General features: G+C 45.5%; 1 protein-coding gene across 2 annotated transcripts in view; it reads right to left on the reverse strand.

The window, feature by feature from the left end:
- Positions 1-19,430, reverse strand: part of TTLL4 (tubulin tyrosine ligase like 4) — a 37,935-nt gene that overhangs the window by 14,362 nt on the left and 4,143 nt on the right. For both annotated transcript variants that reach the window (XM_053904797.1, XM_053904799.1), the window contains exons 2-4: positions 3,262-4,906; positions 2,065-2,174; positions 1,645-1,708 (exon numbers count right to left, since the gene is read on the reverse strand). In XM_053904797.1, the coding sequence (XP_053760772.1) occupies positions 1,645-1,708; positions 2,065-2,174; positions 3,262-4,808 (1,721 nt within the window). In that variant the 5' untranslated portion in view covers positions 4,809-4,906. The remainder of the gene's footprint in view (positions 1-1,644; positions 1,709-2,064; positions 2,175-3,261; positions 4,907-19,430) is intronic.

The raw sequence follows: 19,430 nt of genomic DNA on the forward strand, positions 1-19,430 counted from the left end.
TGTGTCTTCTCTTTCCAAACAGTTCTCTCCCCTTGCTAGTTTGGGGCTTCAAAACTGGTGCTGGCGTTGCCACCATCGCACTCACAGAGCTGCAGCCTGCCTGGTCTGCACCAACCAAGGCATGGAAGGCTCCTTGTCTTCTTTGCTTCATTTGAGGCACAGCTGACACAGACAAAAGCAAGCTGAGTGTGGGCGCTCTGTACAGTAGGTATATGTTAGCCTTGACACGTGGCTTGATTTTCATTAAAATTAGCAGAGAAATTTTACACAAAAAACAAAACACCAACTGTCAATACTTGTATTTTGTTCCTTTTACATTTTCAGTAGAAGTTATTTTTCTAAAAAAATTTTTTTAATGTTTGTTTATTTTTGGGAGAGAGAGAGAGAGTGCATGAGCAGGGGAGGGGCAGAGAGAGCGGAAGACAGAATCCGGAGCAGACTCAGGCTCTGAACTGTCAGCGCAGTGCCGGATGCGGGACTCGAACTCCTGAACTGCAAGATCACAACCCGAGGCGAAGTCAGACGCTTAACCAGCTGAGCCACCCAGGCGCCCCAGAAGTTATTTTTAAAAAGAAAAACACTCTAGGGGCGCCTGGGTGGCTCGATCAGTTAAGTGTCCGACTTTGGCTAAGGTCACAATCTTCCATTTAGTGAGTTCGAGCCCTGCACTGGGCTCTGTGTTGACAGAGCCTGGAGCCTGCTTTGGATTGTGTCTCCCTCTTTCTCTGCCCCTCCCCCTCTCGCACTCTGTCTCTCTCAAAAATAAACATTAAAAAAAAAAAAAGAAATTAGTACTTTGGGGCGGGGGGGTTCTTTATAATATTTTTTAAATAATATTTAATAAAACAATGTAATAAGGCAAAGTTGTAAGTGGTGAGGGGAACAAGTAAGGTTATGTTGAAGGTGTTAACTTTCTACCCAGAAAGGCAGCATATGTGACCCTTCAGCAAGTCCTTGAAAGACCTTCAGCAGAATGACTGCCCTCATTTATAATAACTTCCTCACAGTCCTGCGTTCCTTCCTTCCCCTGGGTTCCCCATCTCAGTTACGCAGCATCCTCCAACAACCTGTTTTGTAAAAGAAGAGCCTACATGAAGAGACTGACTTTTTGGTTCCCTGGTTAGACATGGATATTTCTCAGACTCTACCAAGGGTAGTCAATAAAATAACCTAGATTTAAGCTAGAAGATTTTTTTCCTTTTGGGGGGGAAAGAGAGCATGCGCATATGCAAGTGGGGGAGGGGCAGAGGGAGAAAGAGAATCTTAAGCAGGCTCCATGAGCCAAACTTGGGGCTTGATCCCACGACCATCAGATCATGACCTGAGCTGAAATCAAGAGTCAGACACTTGACTAAGACACCCAGGTAGCCCAATTTTCTAAGCACTTCTTGAAATCATTTTTTTACTTGAACAATTTCTTGGAAATTAAGACCAAACTGTAGGCTAAGAAACATGGTACTATTTTTAAGCCTAAATGATACAATATGCTTCTGGTCCTTGTTTGAAAACTAAAATCGCAAATGTAAAACTCTGGTAAAAATGAGTTACAGTTAACGGGGCCATTAATGACGTAGGTAATTAATCTCCTTATAATCTTAAAGAGACAGCAAATGAGCCTCTGCCAATGATCAACATAATACTCACCTAGAGATCACTGCTACCGACTCGCTGGTGGAGACAGCACTGAATGAGGAGCACTCTGAGTCTCCTGGGGGGGGTGGGGCAAAGAGAGAAGTTCCACTAGGAGAGGCTGCTACACAAACTCACCAAGCCTAGGCAGCTCTTCCTTGGACACGTTGGCTCAGCCTTCCCGCAGAGCCACGAACACCACCCTGCTGCCTTGCACGGCCTTTTGTGAGCTGGGCAGCAGCACAGAGAAAGCAAGACTGGTGGGATGGGAGGGCTAGGAAACCCATTCCCCAGAAGCCACTACCACCCTTAGACCCACGAAGCAAATGATTACTGTAGGTGATAAAGGGAGTCAAGGAGCCAGCATACAGCTGTCAGCCCCCTTCCCTTGCAGGTGGTGACCACTTCCCAGTGGGAGGTAAGAGGGTCCTTTACCCTCCTCTTCTTCATTCTCATCATGGCTGCAGCAGTCTTCCAAACCATCTACCAGCTCTTCTTCTAGATCTTCAGCCTCACCCAGGTCTACCTGGAGGTGTGTAGCTGAACTGTAAGAAAGAATCATGCCCCAGCCCAGTCAGTAAGACAGGTCACAGTTAGATCCTCATTCCTTGATCATGTCCCAGTGTTTCTCTCCACTCACCAACCTGCTGTCTCTTGCTCATTTCTCTTGCCCTCAGAACTTAGGTCTAGCCACAGTTCCTCAAGCCCACAGCCCCTGTGGTGTAGACAGCTACCCTGTCTCCTATCTTCTCTGAAGTCCCTCATAGCACGTAAGTACACAATTCTGCACACAAAAACACCATCAACGAATGCCTGGTGACTGACTTCAAAGGTCGCTAGACTTCTGGGAATTCAGAACAAGGATTTGGTAGACCAAGATTCCAGAGAGGTAACAAAGCACAAGAGAAGAAGCCAAGCATGTGTATACCCTAACTCTAAAATGGCTGCATTGGGGCGCGTGGGTGGCTCAGCTGGTTGAGCGTCTGACTTCGGCTCAGGTCATGATCTCACGGTTTGTGAGTTCGAGCCCCACATCAGGCTATGTGCTGACAGCTCAGAGCCTGGAGCCTGTTTCTGATTCTGTGTCTCCCTCTCTCTCTGTCCCTCCCCCACACATGCTCTGTCTCTCTCTGTCTCAGAAATAAACAAACATTAAAAAAAATTTTTTTTAATGGCTATCATACCAGGAATGACAAAGAGCCTGATCTGGTTTGGAATTAAGTAGAAAAGTCACAGGCCCCAACACAAGATGTTTGGTATTATTCTCCCTGGTTTTAATCTAAAACAAACGCTTCCTCTGAAGGACCAGAGAGTAAATCTTTTCAGTTTTGTGGGCCATACAGTTTGTTGCAACTACTCAAACCTACCATTGTAACAGGAAAGCAGCCATACACAGCAGTTAATGAATGGGGAAGGCTGTGTTCCAATAAAGCTTTATTTATAAAAGCAGACAGTGGGCAAGATTTGGCCCACCTACTGGTCTAGTTTGCCAACCTCTGCCCTAAAGTGAAAACCAAAATTCTGGGGCAGCCAAAAAATAAAACCACCTTCAAAGACATAAGGTCAGTGTCATTAAATTATGCTGTATACATTCTCCTGCTCTAAATCAATCAAAAACGTCCCCCAACTTACCCGATATCCCTAGCAGGTGAGTCCAGCTCCCTGGCTTCCTTAGGCCCCTCCGTCCCAAGCTGGCCCAGATGGATGGAAGAGAGACGGGTGGCCACATCAGCTACGCCAAGGGGCTGAGAAGGAGAAGGCAGAATGGGAGTTTTGTCTTCTCCCAGTGGTGGGGAGTCGATCGTAGACCCACAGGCAGGGCTGTGGCTGAGCGCATTGGCATGTGAGGCAAGGAGGTGAATGCTGATGCGTTTGGTACAGAAGACTGTGCTGTCCAACTCCAACGTGTCCCGGGCTCTAGGGAGGATCCTGCTGTTTGCTCCAGCATCCTCCTGAGGGAACTGCTGGCCTACTGAGGGAGGTTTCCACAGCCTGTTCTTGTTGAGGAGATCGCACTGCAAGCTGGAGTTCATGAAACAAGACTGTTCAAACCGGCAGCCTTGCCTTGGCTTCTTCTCAAAGCCTCTTGCAGTCAACTTCCTCACGGCCTCAGTGAACCGAACCTCCTTAGTCAGAGCCTGAGAAACAAAGTCGCCATCCAGGCCACAGGGATGTGGCTCTGCTCTTGTGGTTAAGTTACTCCGGTTATACTGGGGAGAGGCAACACTGGTGGTGGACATGTCTAAGGAGCTGGGGGCAGACAGGGTGCTAGAGGCAGGGGCATCATCTAGGACAGTGCCGGTACTCTTGGGGACCTTGTGTTCAATAGGCTGCACTGCACAGTCTCCAGTACCCCCCGAATGATGCCAGGAGACAAGATGGATCTTGGGTGAGGATACTGGCTTCAGGCCCTCTGTGGCCTGCAGTAAAGGCACTTTAGTGCTATTTGGCCGCATGAAGGAGTTGTTATTTAGCGTGGGCTTGGAGGGGGAGGAGGGGGAGGACGGGGAGGACGGGGAGGAGGGGGAGGAGGGGGAGGGGGAGGGGGAGGAGAATGGAGAAGGGATCTTCCCTGAGATGGCAGAGGCCAGGCTCTTCCCCGAAGGATTGTCCCCAGCCGCTCCCAGTGAGAGGTATGGATCTGTAGATGAGGATGCCATGGGCTGAGCCATGGGGGAGACTGTGTAAGAAGGGGCCTTGTTGGCAGTGAGTCTGACAGGGAGGCTCTTCTGAGGGAGAGAAAAAGGTGTTTTTCCGGGCAGGCTCGAGCGCAAGCAGAAAGACTCCAGTTGCTGGTACGGTTTGTGCCTGCAGCCGGAGCGGCGGTACAGGAGGGTGCCGCCGAACAGGTCTGGGAGGGTGTGCAGGTAACAGGAGGTGCTGTGGCCTGCAATGACGGCCGTGCGCCCTGAGCTACATAAAGTGCTGGGGCAAAAGAAGTATGCTGGCGGGGGTGGGACCCCCAAGAGGCCTGGGCCCAACCCTGCTGAAAGTGTCCCCACGTGCTTCCTCTCCAGTTTCCAGATTGGCTTCACCTGCTGATGGGCCTGAGCCCAGGCTTTGCCCTCGGAGGGTTTCTCCGGTGGCGGGGCGGGCACTGTGCCCGAGGGGCCACTCTGCTTGAAGCTGTTTCTCTGGCGGAGGCCAATGCTGTAGTGCTCTGTTCCTGCTGAGGCCATGAGGGGCCCACATCATGGCCACGTGGCCTCATGGCCCAACTCGGAAAAGGTGCCACACACCTCCAGTAGTAGTGGCTGCATCCTTGAAGTCCGTCAGCCTGAAGGGGAGAGAAGCCATAGGGAACGTCACAGTCCCAGAAGGACAGACCCCGGGCAACAGAGCCCCCCTTCGGTTCTTCCTGGGCACCCGGCCGTGGCTGTCATTTAGAACCCCGAGAGAAGAGCACGAGAGTCCTAGGGTGCTTCCAGTGGTCTTCCTGCTACCCTCATGCAATCAAAGCCGGCTTCATCAAGGACACGGACTTTAAGACTCCACCAGTGAGTCTGCTCACGTGTTCCCACACCCTCAGGGAGATCTTTCCTCTCTCTCCAAAGCAAAATACATCTCTCTGTGTCACCATCCACTTCACTGAGTGGCTTCCTTCCCTCGCCTAACCCCCAGTGTGGCAAGGAATAAGGCAAGTCTGGGGGTGGCAGAGAAACCAGCCAGTATCTTCCTCTTCACCAACCAATTCTGAAAGATCAAAGGTCACTTGAGAAACAGATTTTACATCTAGGAGTCCCTGACCAACGTTCAGTCACCCCTGGCGTGGCCTGCATTTTATAGTTAAGTGTGACAAGTTGAGATATAAGCAGAGAATTCCCGGGCTGACCTCTGCAGTTCGCTCAGAAGCTGAGACAGTGATTTCATCTCTTCAAGCGTCTTGCCAACTATATAGACTTAAATCCCATGCCAGCTGTTGGTGGGAAAAAGTAGAAACAAAATGGAACTGGACACCAACGGTATTTTTACTTCAAGTGACCTCATTTCCAGCAGCCACAGTGGGACAGGAGAGTTCAAGGGGGCAGAATATAGAGGAAGAAGTAGGAGAGCTTTCCTTACATCAAACCCCAGGAATCAGTTGGGGATTGATCTCAGGGAGGGAGGGCCTGTCTCAGACGTTCCCTCATTCAATGTTTCCTCTAAGGCAAAACCTCTAAACCAGCCAGTAATTCTCAGTTCCAAACAGTCTGTTAAGCATGGTCACTTACTTTCTAAATCAAAGTCACAAAATAATCTCCAATTTTCACAAATGACAGCATCCAAAGGGGAAAAAAATAAGACCCTTCTATAAGAAGTCATTCATCTGGGATAATTCTGAATGGAATCCTGGCATCCTTACCAAGGAAGTGTTTTTGCAATGGCAAGAGGGAAAGAATTAGCAGAGAATTTTTTGGCTCAAGTTACTTCTAAAACACAAACTTCAACGGGGAGAGGTCCTTGTATTTTGATAAGAGACTAATGGCCAAGGAAGACCCACTATTCCTATCTACATCTATAGGAACTGTTGGTGTTGTCTAACAACAGAAAGCCTGCAGAAGCCACATGACATCGCCCTCTTTTCCTGCAAAGGCTGACCTATGTGAATTCTTTCTCAAGGAGAGAGAGTACAAAAACCACAACTCATTACTGCCAACATTCAAAATGGCAGTGGGCTAAAAACAGCCTAAGTTCTAAAACTAGATTTTGATGCCAGTAGCCTCATATTAAGGAGACAGAAAATGGACCTCCACCAAGTCCAAACTATGGAAATACTGCCGGGGACAATCACACAGTATGCACTTATGGTACAGAAGCAGACACGAGGGAATATCAAAGCCTGCTGTGGACTTTACAAGACCACACACGTGTGCGTTGTGTACACTCAACAGATTCACAGTCCCAACTCACGTAGTCCTCACGTCTTGCCCTACCAATGCGACCCGACAGACACACCAAAGTGACTGGAGAAAAGGGCTAAGGAAATGAAATGTCACTGGTATGCCTGAAAAATGTCCCACTTGTGGCTCCTCGTGGGCACTGCACTATCTCAGACCTTCACGGCTTTGCAAGTGCCACTCCCTGGAGCCTTTTCCTTCTTTTCACCAGACTGAAAAGTAATCAGCTCGAATACCCCCTTCTCCTGGGAGCCTTCCTGGACTCTCCGCTTTGCAAAGGATGCCTCATCTGTGTGCATGCCACCGTCACTGTTTCTATTATGCTGAACTTTAATGACGGTCTACTGGACCACTCATCTGACCAGAAGCGACAAGCATGTTTTCCTTTAGCCCATGTCCTCACTTATGTCTGGAACATAGTTAAGTGCTCAATATTCTGCTGAATGAATGAATACACTGAAAAAGTTCAGTAAATGAAGGGGAACACGCTAGCAGTGATGAAGACTAATTTGGGCATCTAACAAATGCCAGGTAGTGTGCTAGGCATTTTACCTCTATTATCTTATTTAATCCTCACAAAAACCTTATATTCAATTTACTGGTGATGAATCTGAAAATCAGAAAAGCTAAGTAACTCTTCTATAATTAAACAACCGATAATGAGTGGTGTCTAGATTAAAACTAGAGTTTGTCTGACTCTAAATGGCTCTTAAACAGGAATGAAACACACACTCATTCCCTGTCCCCTCAATTATCCTTAAGCTTCAGGTTCAAGAGAAAACCCAGGTTGGAAACACTCTCCCACTGTTTATATTGAGTCCGTTCGTGGACGAAGCTTGTAAAAGCATGTGCTCGTCTCAGAACCGCGGCCAATCCCGTTTTCCCCCTGTAGCCATGGATGCCCACTGCCTGCTGCCTCAGGGCTGGGTGAAGAGAACCCTTCTTCCTCCCTTCTGCCCACACCACGCAATGTTTGCCTCTCTGCATCGTGTCACATGAATCCTCAGTGCCAGGAATACTGAACCAAGTGGCCTGGCATCTGGCTGACTTGACTTCGAATCCGAATGAGGAAGAAGGAGCAAAGAATATACTTCTGCCCTCTTCAGAGGCTGCGGGTGGCCTGCTCCCAGGCACAGTGTGAAGCAGGCCAGCTGGGCATGCGCCAGAGTAAAGTGGGTTCTCCTCTAACAGGATTCCAGATCTCCTATGTCTTTGCAATGGCTGTTTCCCACTCCTTGTTTCCTCTCGTAGTCCCCATGATGTGTAGGATGGCAACTTAGAAATGAGCCACCTGTCTTTGTAAGGACACATTATCCGGACACAGGGGTCAAACAGATGAGAAGATGGTTCCGCACATCCCTTTCTGGGAAACAGCTCCAGAGCTAGTAAGAGATAACCAGGGTTGGCGAAGATGACGGTGTCAGGAACTGCCAAGCAAAACCGATCTGGCATGTCAGATAACCTACACAGAGTAGCTTCAAGAACATGAAGTAAACAGTATCACTCATAACAGTACCACGTACAAATGTTCTGACCTGGTATCATAGTTTTTGGTTCAGAAGTAGTGTCTGGTTTAGACCAGGAAATAATGGTTGCTAAAAGCAACCTTCTTTCTCTTTAGAGATCATTAATGAAATCAAAACCCCATGTGATGGGGAATAGAGACCTAGCTAGAAAATTCAGGCAACCTGGGTCCCAGGGACCTTTGACTCCTGGCCATGGATCACCTTTTCCATATGCTACCCTCAGTAGCACTGCCACTCTAGTACCAAAGAATGACTTCATCTGACTATAGGAATGAGAAGTGACAAACTTTAAAAAACCTTCCAGGGGCTTCAGGGTAGCTCAGTCAGTTAAATGGCCAACTTTAGCTCAGGTCATGATATTGCAGTTTGTGAGTTTAAGTCCCGCATTAGGCTCTGTGCTGACGGCTCCTGGAGCCTGGTTCAGATTCTGTGTCTCCCTCTCTCTCTGCTCCTTCTCCACTCTGTCTCTCAAAATAAATAAACATAAAACAAACAAAAAATAAAAAAACGCCTTTGAAGGCTTAAATATAAGTACAGGAAGTAAGGGGCTCCTGGGTGGCTCAGTCGGTTGAGCGTCCGACTTCGGCTCAGGTCATGGATCTTGTGGCTCATGAGTTCAAGCCCTGCGTCGGGCTCTGTGCTGACAGCTCAGAGCCTGGAGCCTGCTTCGGATTCTGTGTCTCCCTCTCTCTCTCTGCCCCTCCCCTGCTTGTTCTCTCTCTCCCTCTCTCTCAAAAATAAATAAAAACATTTAAAAAAAAAAGTAGAGGAAGTGAGGAAATAGTTTCAAAATCTAACACATTGCAATAGTGGTTTCTGCCATAAAGTCAAAGCCTAGATGGACAAATAGTGTCTGGTACCCAGACCCCAGAGAAAGCATATACTCAGAAGGCCATTTTCCCACGAGGTCATAAAACCTGTCCCTTGTAGTATACCCTGGGCTCCTGACACAATGTACACCACCCACCCCGCCCCAACTCCCTCAGATTCCTAAGCACACTGTGATGATACACACTGGTGTGTCTATGTGTGTCTTTAGAATCTCAGAAACAGGCTGCCCATCTCCCAGGAAACGTTATAGGATGAGACATCGAAGGCAAGAATAAGAAGGAAAGGTATTTATACACGTAGGAAGCCTCACAAAGGCTACTGATGAAAGCCTTGTTTCAAAAACGCCCAACTGGTGGCGCCTGGGTGGCTCAGTCGGCTAAGCATCCGACTCTTGCTTTCGGCTCAGGTCATGATCTCACAGTTCCTGAGATGAAACCACCCCCCCCCCACCCCCACCCCCAGCATCAGAGCCTGCTTGGGATTCTCTCTCCCTCTCTCTCTGTCCCTCGTGTGCTCTCGTGTGTGTGCTCTCTCTCAGAAAAAACAAACATTAAAAGAAAAAGAGTCTGTTTCTACAACAACAACAAAACACAAGAACACCCAACCCAAGCAAGTCTAAACTTAGAGTAATTGGTGATTATATAAATTAAAAGGATTCACAAGTCCCATTATTTTCATTCAATTTACATACATTTTTTTAGCCACATATATATCCACTACTTAAAGACAAGTAAAGGCACTCATACTTACTCTCTCTCAAGGGTCCGCCATTAGTTGACCCTCCAACCAAGAGCTTGTGAGGAACTTACTTTAGGAACCAATAAACTGACCTCATCTGTTAGATTTTGAACAATCTAACACATTTCACAGAGCTACTAATCTTACACCTTTCTTGCTCCTACAGATTATCCCTGGGGAATAGGAGAACTCAAGGGGTGAACAGGGGATACAAACACTATGCTATTGCCAGAAGCGTTCAAGTTTAGAAGCAAACAAGCCTGTTTCTGATTAAGTTGCTCAGTCAAGATCCAAACAGGAACACGCCCAGCTGAAAAGAAAGGTTAGTTTAGGGCAGATCAGCTGAGGAGCGTGTTCTTGGGAATAAAAGCCCCTTTGAAACAGCTCTCAGGACATTTGAATGTGTTTAAGCAAAAACAAAGGGCTGGAAGAATATACACTAAACTATCATGGTAAGTATCTTGGGGAGAAGAGTGGAATGAAGGATGGGGCAAGGGAGGGGAAGGGAGGGGGACATTTTTCCAGTTTACTTCATGGGCATCTGTATTGTCTAATCCTTCAAAACAACAACAACAACCAACCACATGTTACTTGTGGGAAGTATTCCAAGAGTCTCCAGGGCACTATGATCCCTCACAGACATGCTGGGTCAGCAGTTACCATCCCTTCATAACTCACATCAAACAGAGCTCTGATGAATAGTGAATTCACACAACTGGAATGTTTGAGAAAAGACAAGAGAAGAAGTATCATAACCCCCACTGGGTAGCAGTGAGATCAAATTGGAAAATTCACATAAAGCACAGTCCACACTAAACATTCAAGGGGTGGGTGGCAGTTATCATGCTCATTACTGGCACCGTATGGTCAAACCTTCTTCCCTCAGCTCTTTTCTCAAGTATCAATGAAGGGGGGGGGGGGGGGGGGAGGGGTCAGAAGGGGGAAACACACATGGAGAAGGCAGCACAACAAGTATTCCGTTGCAAAATTTCAGCTAGTACAAATAATGTTTGTATAAAAAGACATAGTAGTCTGGTCATTTGGGAAACTTCTGTGCAATTTATTATATTACTGGTAACTAGGTTCTTCACCTGCAGGTGTGACTTGGCACTAAAAAACAATTGAAAAGTGCTTTTGTCGGGGGGGAAGGGCGGTGCCTGGGTGGCTCAGCCAGTTAAGCTTCTGACTCTCGATTTTGTCTCTGGTCATGATCTCATAGTTCGTGAGTTTGACCCGTGTCGGACTCCACACTCAGTGTGGAGCCTGCTTAGGATTCTCTCTCTCCTCTCTCTCTCAAAATAAATAAATAAGCTTAAAAAAAAAAAAATGCTTTGGGATATACCCTTACAGTTTTTATATAACTAGATGGTTGGGATTTCTGAAAACACTGGGTGAAGAGTTAAAAAGTGATTGTTACTCACTTAGTGCCCAGACCCTGATCACTACATACCATTTGTCAATAAAAAGAACAAAGGAACTAGAGCTCTTTGGAAAATAGTTGGGACAGGAAAAGCATCAGATGAGCCCAGACTATCTCTTATGCTGCAAAAACTAAGGAAACATTCAAAATTTGATAGAGGCATCGTAAGATCACAGAAACAGCTCATATCACACTTAATAGTAAAACACTAGATGCTTTCCCTCTAAGATTGAGAATAAGACAAGGATGTCTACTTTCCTCATTTCTAGTCAACACTGCATTGGAAATTCTAACCAGTGCAATAAGGCAAGAAAAAAAAATTAAGCGTACGTAGATTGCAAAGGAAGAAATAAAACTATACTTATTTGCAGGAGACATAATCTTGTACATTGAAAATGCTAAGAAATCTACAAAAAAAACTTCTAAATAAGCAAATTTAGTAAGATAATAGGATACAAGATCAAATATAACAATTGATTTACTTCTATATACTAACAAGAAAAAATGAAATAAAAGAAACACATCCATTCACAATAGCATTAGAAAAAATAAAATCCTTAAGAATAAACTTAACAACAGGTGCCTGGGTGGCTCACTCAGTTAAGCATCCAGCTCTTGGTTTCGGTTCAGGTCACGATCTCAGTCATGAGATCCAGCCCCACACTGTGCTCTGTGCTGAACGTGGAGCATGCTTGGTATTCACTCTCCCTCTCTCTCTGCCCCTCCCCAACTTGTGCATGCACATGTGTGTGCTCTCTCTCTCAACATAAATGAATATTAAAAAAAATAATAATAAACTTAGGACACCTGGGTGGCTCAGTCAGTTAAATGTCCGACTTCAGCTCAGGTCTTAAGCTCACAGTTCATGAGTTCTGGCCCACGTCAGACTCTGTGCTGACAGCTCAGAGCCTGAGCCTGTTTCGGATTCTTTGTCTCCCTCTTTCTCTGCCCCTCCCCTGCTCATGGTGTCTCTCTCCCTCTCAAAAATAAACATTAAAAAAAAAATTTTTTTAAAATAAACTTAACAAAAGAAGTACATTGAAAACTACAAAACACTGCCAAGAGATATTTAAAATTAAATAAATGGAGACATATAACATGTTCATAAACTGGAAGACTCAGCATTGTTAAGATGGCGATTCTTCCCAAACTGATCTATGGAGTAAACGCAATTCCTATCAAAATCCCAGCAGGCTTTTCTGGAGAAACTGACAAGCTGATCCTAAAATTTATACAGAAATGAAAAAGACCCAGAACAGCCAAAAACAATTAAAAGAGGGGAAAAAAAAAAAAGTTGAACTTACACTACCTGATTTAGAAACTTAGTATAAAATTACAGTAATCAAGGCAATGTAAGTATTGGCATAATAAACATACAGATGAACGGAACCAAACAGAGTCCAGACATAAACCCTTACATTTACGGTCAATTAATTTTCAATAAGGTTGCCTATGCAACTTAATGAGGAAAAGGATAATCTTTAACAAATGACTTTGGAACAGTGGGTATCCATGTACAAAACATGAACTCAGACTCTTACTTTAGACCATAATTGACTCAAAATGGATCATAGAGCTAAATGTAAGAACCAAAACTATAACACTTCTGGTAAAAAAAAAACAAGAGAAAATGTTTATGACCTTGGGCAAGGCAAAGATTTATTAGATATGATACAAAAATCGTGACTGAAAATTTTTAAAGGAAAGTATGGTTAACAGTCCAGCTGTTAGCTGGATTATATCATAATTAAGAACTTAGAAAGGGGCACCTGGGTGGCTCAGTTAAGTGTCCAACTCTTGGTTTTGACTCAGGTCATGATCTCACAATTTGTGAGATCGAGCCCCATGTTGGGCTGTGTGCTGACAGCACAGAGCCTGCCTGGGATTCTCTCTCTCCCTTTCTCGGTCACCCACACTCTCTCTCAAAATAAACACATAAAGTTAAAAAAAAAAAAAAAAAAGCTACACACACATATATAAAAAAAAGAACTTAGAAAAACACTACTGAGAGAATGAAAAATAAAAATCTATGAACAGGGAGGAAATAGCTGCAATTATAAAGGACTTGTATTCAGAATATACTAAGAATTCTCACAAGATGAAGGGCACCTGGGTGGCTCAGTTGGTTAAGCTTCCGACTCTTGATTTCAGCTCAGATCATGATCTCACAGTTTATAGGATAAAGTCCTGAGTGGGGCTCTGAGCTGACAGGATGGAACCCGTTTGGGATTCTCCCTGTCCCTCCGCCCCTCCTTTGCTCGCTCATGCGTGTGTGCATATGCACTCTTCCTTCCTGTCTCTCAAAATAAATAATAAAAAAAAAAGATGAAAACGAACCCAATTTAAAATTTTTTAAATAGGCAATTTTAAAAATAGGCAAAACATCTGGGGGCACCTGGGTAGCTCAACTGGTTGAGTGTCTGGCTCTTTTTTTTTTTAATTCTTTTAATGTTTATTTTTGAGACAGAGACAGAGCACGAGTTGGGGAGGGGCGGAGAGAGAGAGGGAGACACAGAATCTGAAACAGGCTGCAGGCTCTGAGCTGTCAGCACAGAGCCAAACGCGGGGCTTGGAGCCACGAACTGTGAGATCATGACCTGAGCCGAAGTCGGATGCTCAACCGACTGAGCCACCCAGGCGCCCCTAGTGTCTGACTCTTGATTTCAACTCAGGTCATGATCTCATGGCGAGTTCAAACCCCACATTACACATCAGACTCCAAGCTGAGAGCACGGAGCTTGCTTAGGATTCTCTCTCTCCCCTTCTCTCTGCCCCTGCTTGCACACACGTGCACGCGCGCGCACACACACACACACACACACACACACACACACTCTCTCTCTCTCTCTCTCTCTCTCTGTGTCTCTCAAAATAAATAAACTTAAAAAAAAAAAAGGTTATTACTACTTAAAGGGAAGCTTGGTTGTCCTCAGACCAGGAGGTAGGCAGTGCACAATCAACTTCAATTTTTGTTTGAAATTAGACTGGCAGGAATGAATTTTACCAGTGAATGATTCCAGCCAATGAAGTAAGACTCACTCATTGCTCCATTACCTGAAGCAGGCTTGACTGGGGATCCATCACTAAGGTGCAAGAACTGAGGTTACATGCCTTAAAGAAGGGCCTCCCAGTATATAAGTCTTTTCAGTGTAGCCACTGGTAGCCACCTTAATATGAACTAGTCACCCAGCATACTCTGCTCTAACCTGCCAGGGAATTTGCCAACCCTGGCTTAAAGGGGAGTAAGAGGAAGAAGGCAAACACGGGAGCCTGGCAGATAAAGTTCAACAGCACTTTCTCTGGGGCCCATCAACACACCATGTAGGGGGAGGTCTCTGATTTTTAGGGTAGAAATGCTGTTTAAACCTGATTCTAAGCAAAACCTCATTGTCCAACAAAACACAAGGCCTGGTCCCGACTTCAACTGAAAAGCAGCTGCTGTCAGCACCAGTTGAGAAACAAGAACCTAGAGGCTGAGATAAGGGCTGGCTAGGGTCGAAGGACCACGGGGACAATGGGAAGCTTAAGGTTTTTTGTTCTTGTTTTTTCCTATAACCACTGTTACTCAAGAAGGGAACATGTTTTCTGTTAATCTTCTTGAAACTAGATGGGAATGTCAGATTTCAGTGAAGTCGTGCTAAGGACAATGGGAGCGGGGCTGAGATAAGAATGTATCAATCAGGGGTGCCTGGGTGGCTCAGTCTGCTAAGCATCCAACATCGGCTCAGGTCAGGATCTTGCAGTTGTGAGTTCCAGCACCAGGCTCTATGTCGGGCTCTATGCTGACAGCTCAGAGCCTGGAGCCTGCTTTGGATTCTTTGTCTCCCTCTCTCTCTGCCCCGCCCCTGCTCATGATGCGCGCGCGCGCTCTCTCTCTCTCTCTCTCTCTCAAAAATAAACATTCAAAAAAAAAAAAAAAAAAAAAAACAGAATGCCATCAATCATTTCAATCCTATTCCTCACTTAACCGACTCACCTTTAGAGACCTTATAGAATCAGAGGCAGTAAATAAGCTTCAAATGCACAAAAAGACTTCAGTAAAAAAAACATCCAGGCAGAAGGGGCTAAGTCCCTTTGGTATTCATGCAACACCAACACTCCCAACGTGCCCTGTGGCAATGATTTCACCCTGACCTCAGATCTTCACTCCCACTCACTCAATCCACCATCAAGTCTTTCCAGCTTCAAATGTATGCCCTTGGAGCCATCTATTCTCCAATTCTACCATTACCTTAGTCCACACCACTATCACTTCTCACCTGCTGGTTTTCCTGCTTCTAACTCTTATGCCTTCTTTATAATCAATTCTCCAGACTGTGGTCATGGTGCCCTTTTTAAAATGTAGCTTAGGGGCGCCTGTGTGGCTCGGTCGGTTAAGCGTCCGACCTTGGCTCAGGTCATGATCTCACGGTCCGTGAGTTCGAGCCCCGTGTCAGGCTCTGTGCTGACCGCTCAGAGCCTGGAGCCTGTTTCAGATTCTGTGTCTCCCTCTCTCTCTGCCCCTCCCCTGTTCATGCTCTGTCTCTCTCTGTCTCAAAAATAAATAAACGTTAAAAAAAATTTTTTTAAATAAAAATAAAAAAATAAAATGTAGCTTAAAGCCATCTGGTGGTTCCAAGGCCTACATGATCTGACTCCTGTATCTCTGACCCTATGAGAGCCATTCTTCCTCCTCACTAGATGTGTTCCCACCTGTGTTCCCAGAGGCTCCACTGTTCTCTCTGAAACACTCAGATCTTTAGAGGTCAGCAAATATCACCACCTCAAAAAGCCTGTCTACGCTGATGCAGTACCCCCGATCCTTCCCTATCACACTACCTCGTTTTAGTCTCACTCCTCCACTAACTGAAATAATTGGATGTTAATATTTCCTTGTAACTGCCTAAAGAAATAGTGGAAAAATAAATAGGAACTGATTTCTTTTTTTTAAAGTTTACCAATGGGGTGTGAGACTTACCTATCTTTTCCATCATTTTAATTTCTGGCTATAAAAATGAATCACGTAGTCAAAAACCATATTCCTTATTTTTAAAACAAAAACTTCAATTATTTATGCATTCCTTTGTTGTCTATTTTCCCTTCCAGAATGAAAGCTCTTTGAGAACTGGGACCTTGTTTACATAGTGTTATGACGAGCCCTGGAAATGTAATCGGGGCTCATTTAATATTTGCTGAATATTCAAATGTATCTACAACAGCTAAAACCAGCACAGCCACGAGTTTACTCTCTTCAGGTCACACAGGTGCTCCTACCACCATCTCCTTGTTGCTACTTCTTTACTCAGTGCAGGAACCAGGCCACAGCCACACCCAACTCCTCCCCAGTGCCTTTTCTCCCCATGAAGCCCCCTCCAAAGTCCTCCAAGTTCCTCTTTTATCCCCTCCCTCACATCCAACCAATCTGCTCTTGCAATTTCAACTATTAGTTACAGAAGAGCCACTCTTCAGACCTGACCTCTCTCAAGCTTCATGTCCTCGTCACCAACTGTCTGTTCTACCTTTTCATCATGCGTCTCCAATCACTTCAATCCAGCTTGTTAAGCCAGCCCTGCTCACTTGTCCTTCAATTTCTTTCAGTGGAACTTTCTTTCTCTCAGTCACCTAAGAATATGTCAGTCACCTCGGACTTCATCCTTTCCCTTATTCTCCATGGCCAAACCAGTGATAAAATTTAAGAGATTCTCTTCCTTAGCAGGCTTCATTTCCCCACCCCTACCCCAGTTCTGGACCATTGCAATAACATCCAGACTGAAGTCTGTGTTCCCAGGGCCTGCCCTTCTGAATTCCATCCTCCAGGCAGCCTCCAGATTCACTTTGCTTGATTTTACTTCAATGGGTTACTCCTGATTCAAACATTTTCTAGGAGTCCTCATTAAATACCACAGTAGCCCAACAACCATCCGCATCAGAATAACATGGGGTGCAGATTCCTGAATCCCATCTTCAGAGAGGATTCGGTAGGACCAGGAATCTGTGCTTTTTTTTTTTTTTTTTAAAGTAGGCTTCACATCCAGCCCAACACAGGGCTTGAACTCACGACCCCGAGATCAAATCCTTGAGCTGAGAGCACAAGTCAGAGGCTTAACCAACTGAGCCACCCAGGAATCTGCATTTTTAACATTCCAGATGATTCTCACATGAGTCAATAAATAAAATCCAGATTTCTCAGCTTGGGTTTGAAAGGCTTATTTCCATTTCCTTCTACCTTGAACTGCCGTATGAACTGTGCTGGTCTTAACACTAAACTCCTGGAATAAACCTTCCAAACTTGTCTGCAGGCCTTTACTCCACTAAGCCTCTTCCTTCTGAATCCTTATATTTTATTTACCTTTTCCAGGCACAACTCAAGCCCCACTCTCTCCATAAATATCTCTTGCGTATTTATTCCTCTAACGTGATACTTTGCAAAGGCTACTCTCAACACTATTCTCTTTTCACCTGGATATACCTCACAAGCTCCATGATGGTCTTCATAGGGAATCCCGGTGTACCTATAACAGACAAATGCAAAGCTAATCTGGCAGAAGGGGGCAGATCACTGCCCTAGTTTGACCTCCTCCTCAGCAATGCCTCCCACATCTCCTCCCCAAACAACCTCACCGGCACCAGGCTCCCTAGAACAAGGTTTCGAAAACCATGGACTTGGGGGTGATGAGTACATTCAATGTCACTCATACATCCACAAAGCTGTTAAAAACAGGTGAGCCTCAGGGGCGCCTGGGTGGCTCAGTCGGTTGAGCAGCCAGCTTCCGCTCAGGTCATGATCTCGCAGTCAGTATGTTCGAGCCCCGCGTCGGGGCTGGACAGCTCAGAGCCTGGAGCCTGCTTCGGATTCTGTGTCTCCCTCTCTCTCTGCCCCTCCCCCACTCATGCTCTGTCTCTGTCTCAGAAATAAATAAACATTAAAAAAATTAAAAAAAAATAGGTGAGCCTCAGTGGCTCAGTAGGTTAAGCATCCAGCTCTTGATTTTGGCTCAGTTCATGATCTCACAGTTGATGTCCCCAGCCTGTCTGGGATTCTTTCTCTCCCTCCCTCTCTGCCCTTCCCCTGCACTCTCTCAAAATAAATAAACAAACATTAAAAAAAAAAAAAGCTGTTAAAAATAAAACAAAAAAACTTGACTAAACGGATAAGAAAGGAGGATAGGGGGCGCCTGCATGGCTCAGCCGGTTAAGCAACTGACTTTGGCTCAGATCATGATCTCATAGCTAGTGAGTTCCAGCCCCACATCAGGCCCTGTGCTGACAGCTCAGAGCCTGGAGCCTGCTTCGGATTCTGCATCTCCCTCTCTCTCCGCCCCTCCCCTGATCACACTCTGTCTCTCTCTCTCAAAAATAAATAAAAACATTAATTAATTTAAAAAATAAAAAGGATAAAGAACTGCAAAACATTCTTAAACAAAATGACTTCAAACATCCCTTTCTTTCTGTTTACAGAGCTAGCTTAGCCCAATATCTACCCCCTCCACCCACCCACCCACCTCACCAAACGCAGGGCTCTTGCAGTAGATCCCCAACTGCCATCCGGGGCTGCAGCCTCTGCTCTTCTAGAGCAAGCAGTCTCAGGAAGCACACCAATCTGCTTTGTCATCTTTATCCGGCATCCACAAACTGCCCGTTTCATTCCGCCTTCCACGCTTTGAGATGTAATTTTGCCTCAAGTTTTCTCCTTAGTTGAGAGTGAGTGAGTGATGAGCAACCTACGCTAGAAAATCTATGGCTGTTGTTTCAAACCATCAAGTCTCCAGGGGCCAGGGCCAGGGCCAGACCAACTTGGACAAGGTATCAATTTCTACAGAAAGCAATTATTCATTACCCACTGATCAAATCACTCTCCTATATTACAGAAGTGGGTGTGGCCCTTGGGACCTGCACTTCCCTTTTCCTCCTCCACCTAGGTTGTCTCTCACCATCACCAGGGGGAACTCAGGACATCAGAAATGGCTCAGAGTCTACAATTCGAAAGCTCTCTAATGAGACTGCTTTAATTGCTCAGTAGATATGTTAGAAGATAGAACTGTCTTATCTGGAACCAAGCTGAATGGGGAGGAATATAGGAATCAGACTCAATTTCTCTTATGAGATAAATCCCAAGCTATGTCTCCCTCAAAAAATGTGGCGGAGCAATGAACTTCCTGAAGGCCTCCTGAGAAAGGAAGGTCAATACTGTAGCCCTATGAGAAGGGAGGGCCAATACCACAAGTTAAGAAAGCCAGCTTTTACAGAACACAGTTCAGTAATGCAAAAGGAGTTGGCCAACCTGAGAGAAAAATCTAGCTTACAGCACCTAGAGCTGAGGGAGGTAAATCTACAAATTACTGAAGAGTGAAAACTGCTGGAGGCTTAACATAATTGGGTGACTAGCTCTCCTAAAGCCTTCGCTTTTATCACCAGAAAGCAACCTCTTTC

Source organism: Panthera pardus, unplaced genomic scaffold (assembly GCF_024362965.1).
Source record: "Panthera pardus isolate Hobbes unplaced genomic scaffold, ASM2436296v1 HiC_scaffold_10, whole genome shotgun sequence".
In the NCBI taxonomy this organism is placed as follows: domain Eukaryota; kingdom Metazoa; phylum Chordata; class Mammalia; order Carnivora; family Felidae; genus Panthera; species Panthera pardus.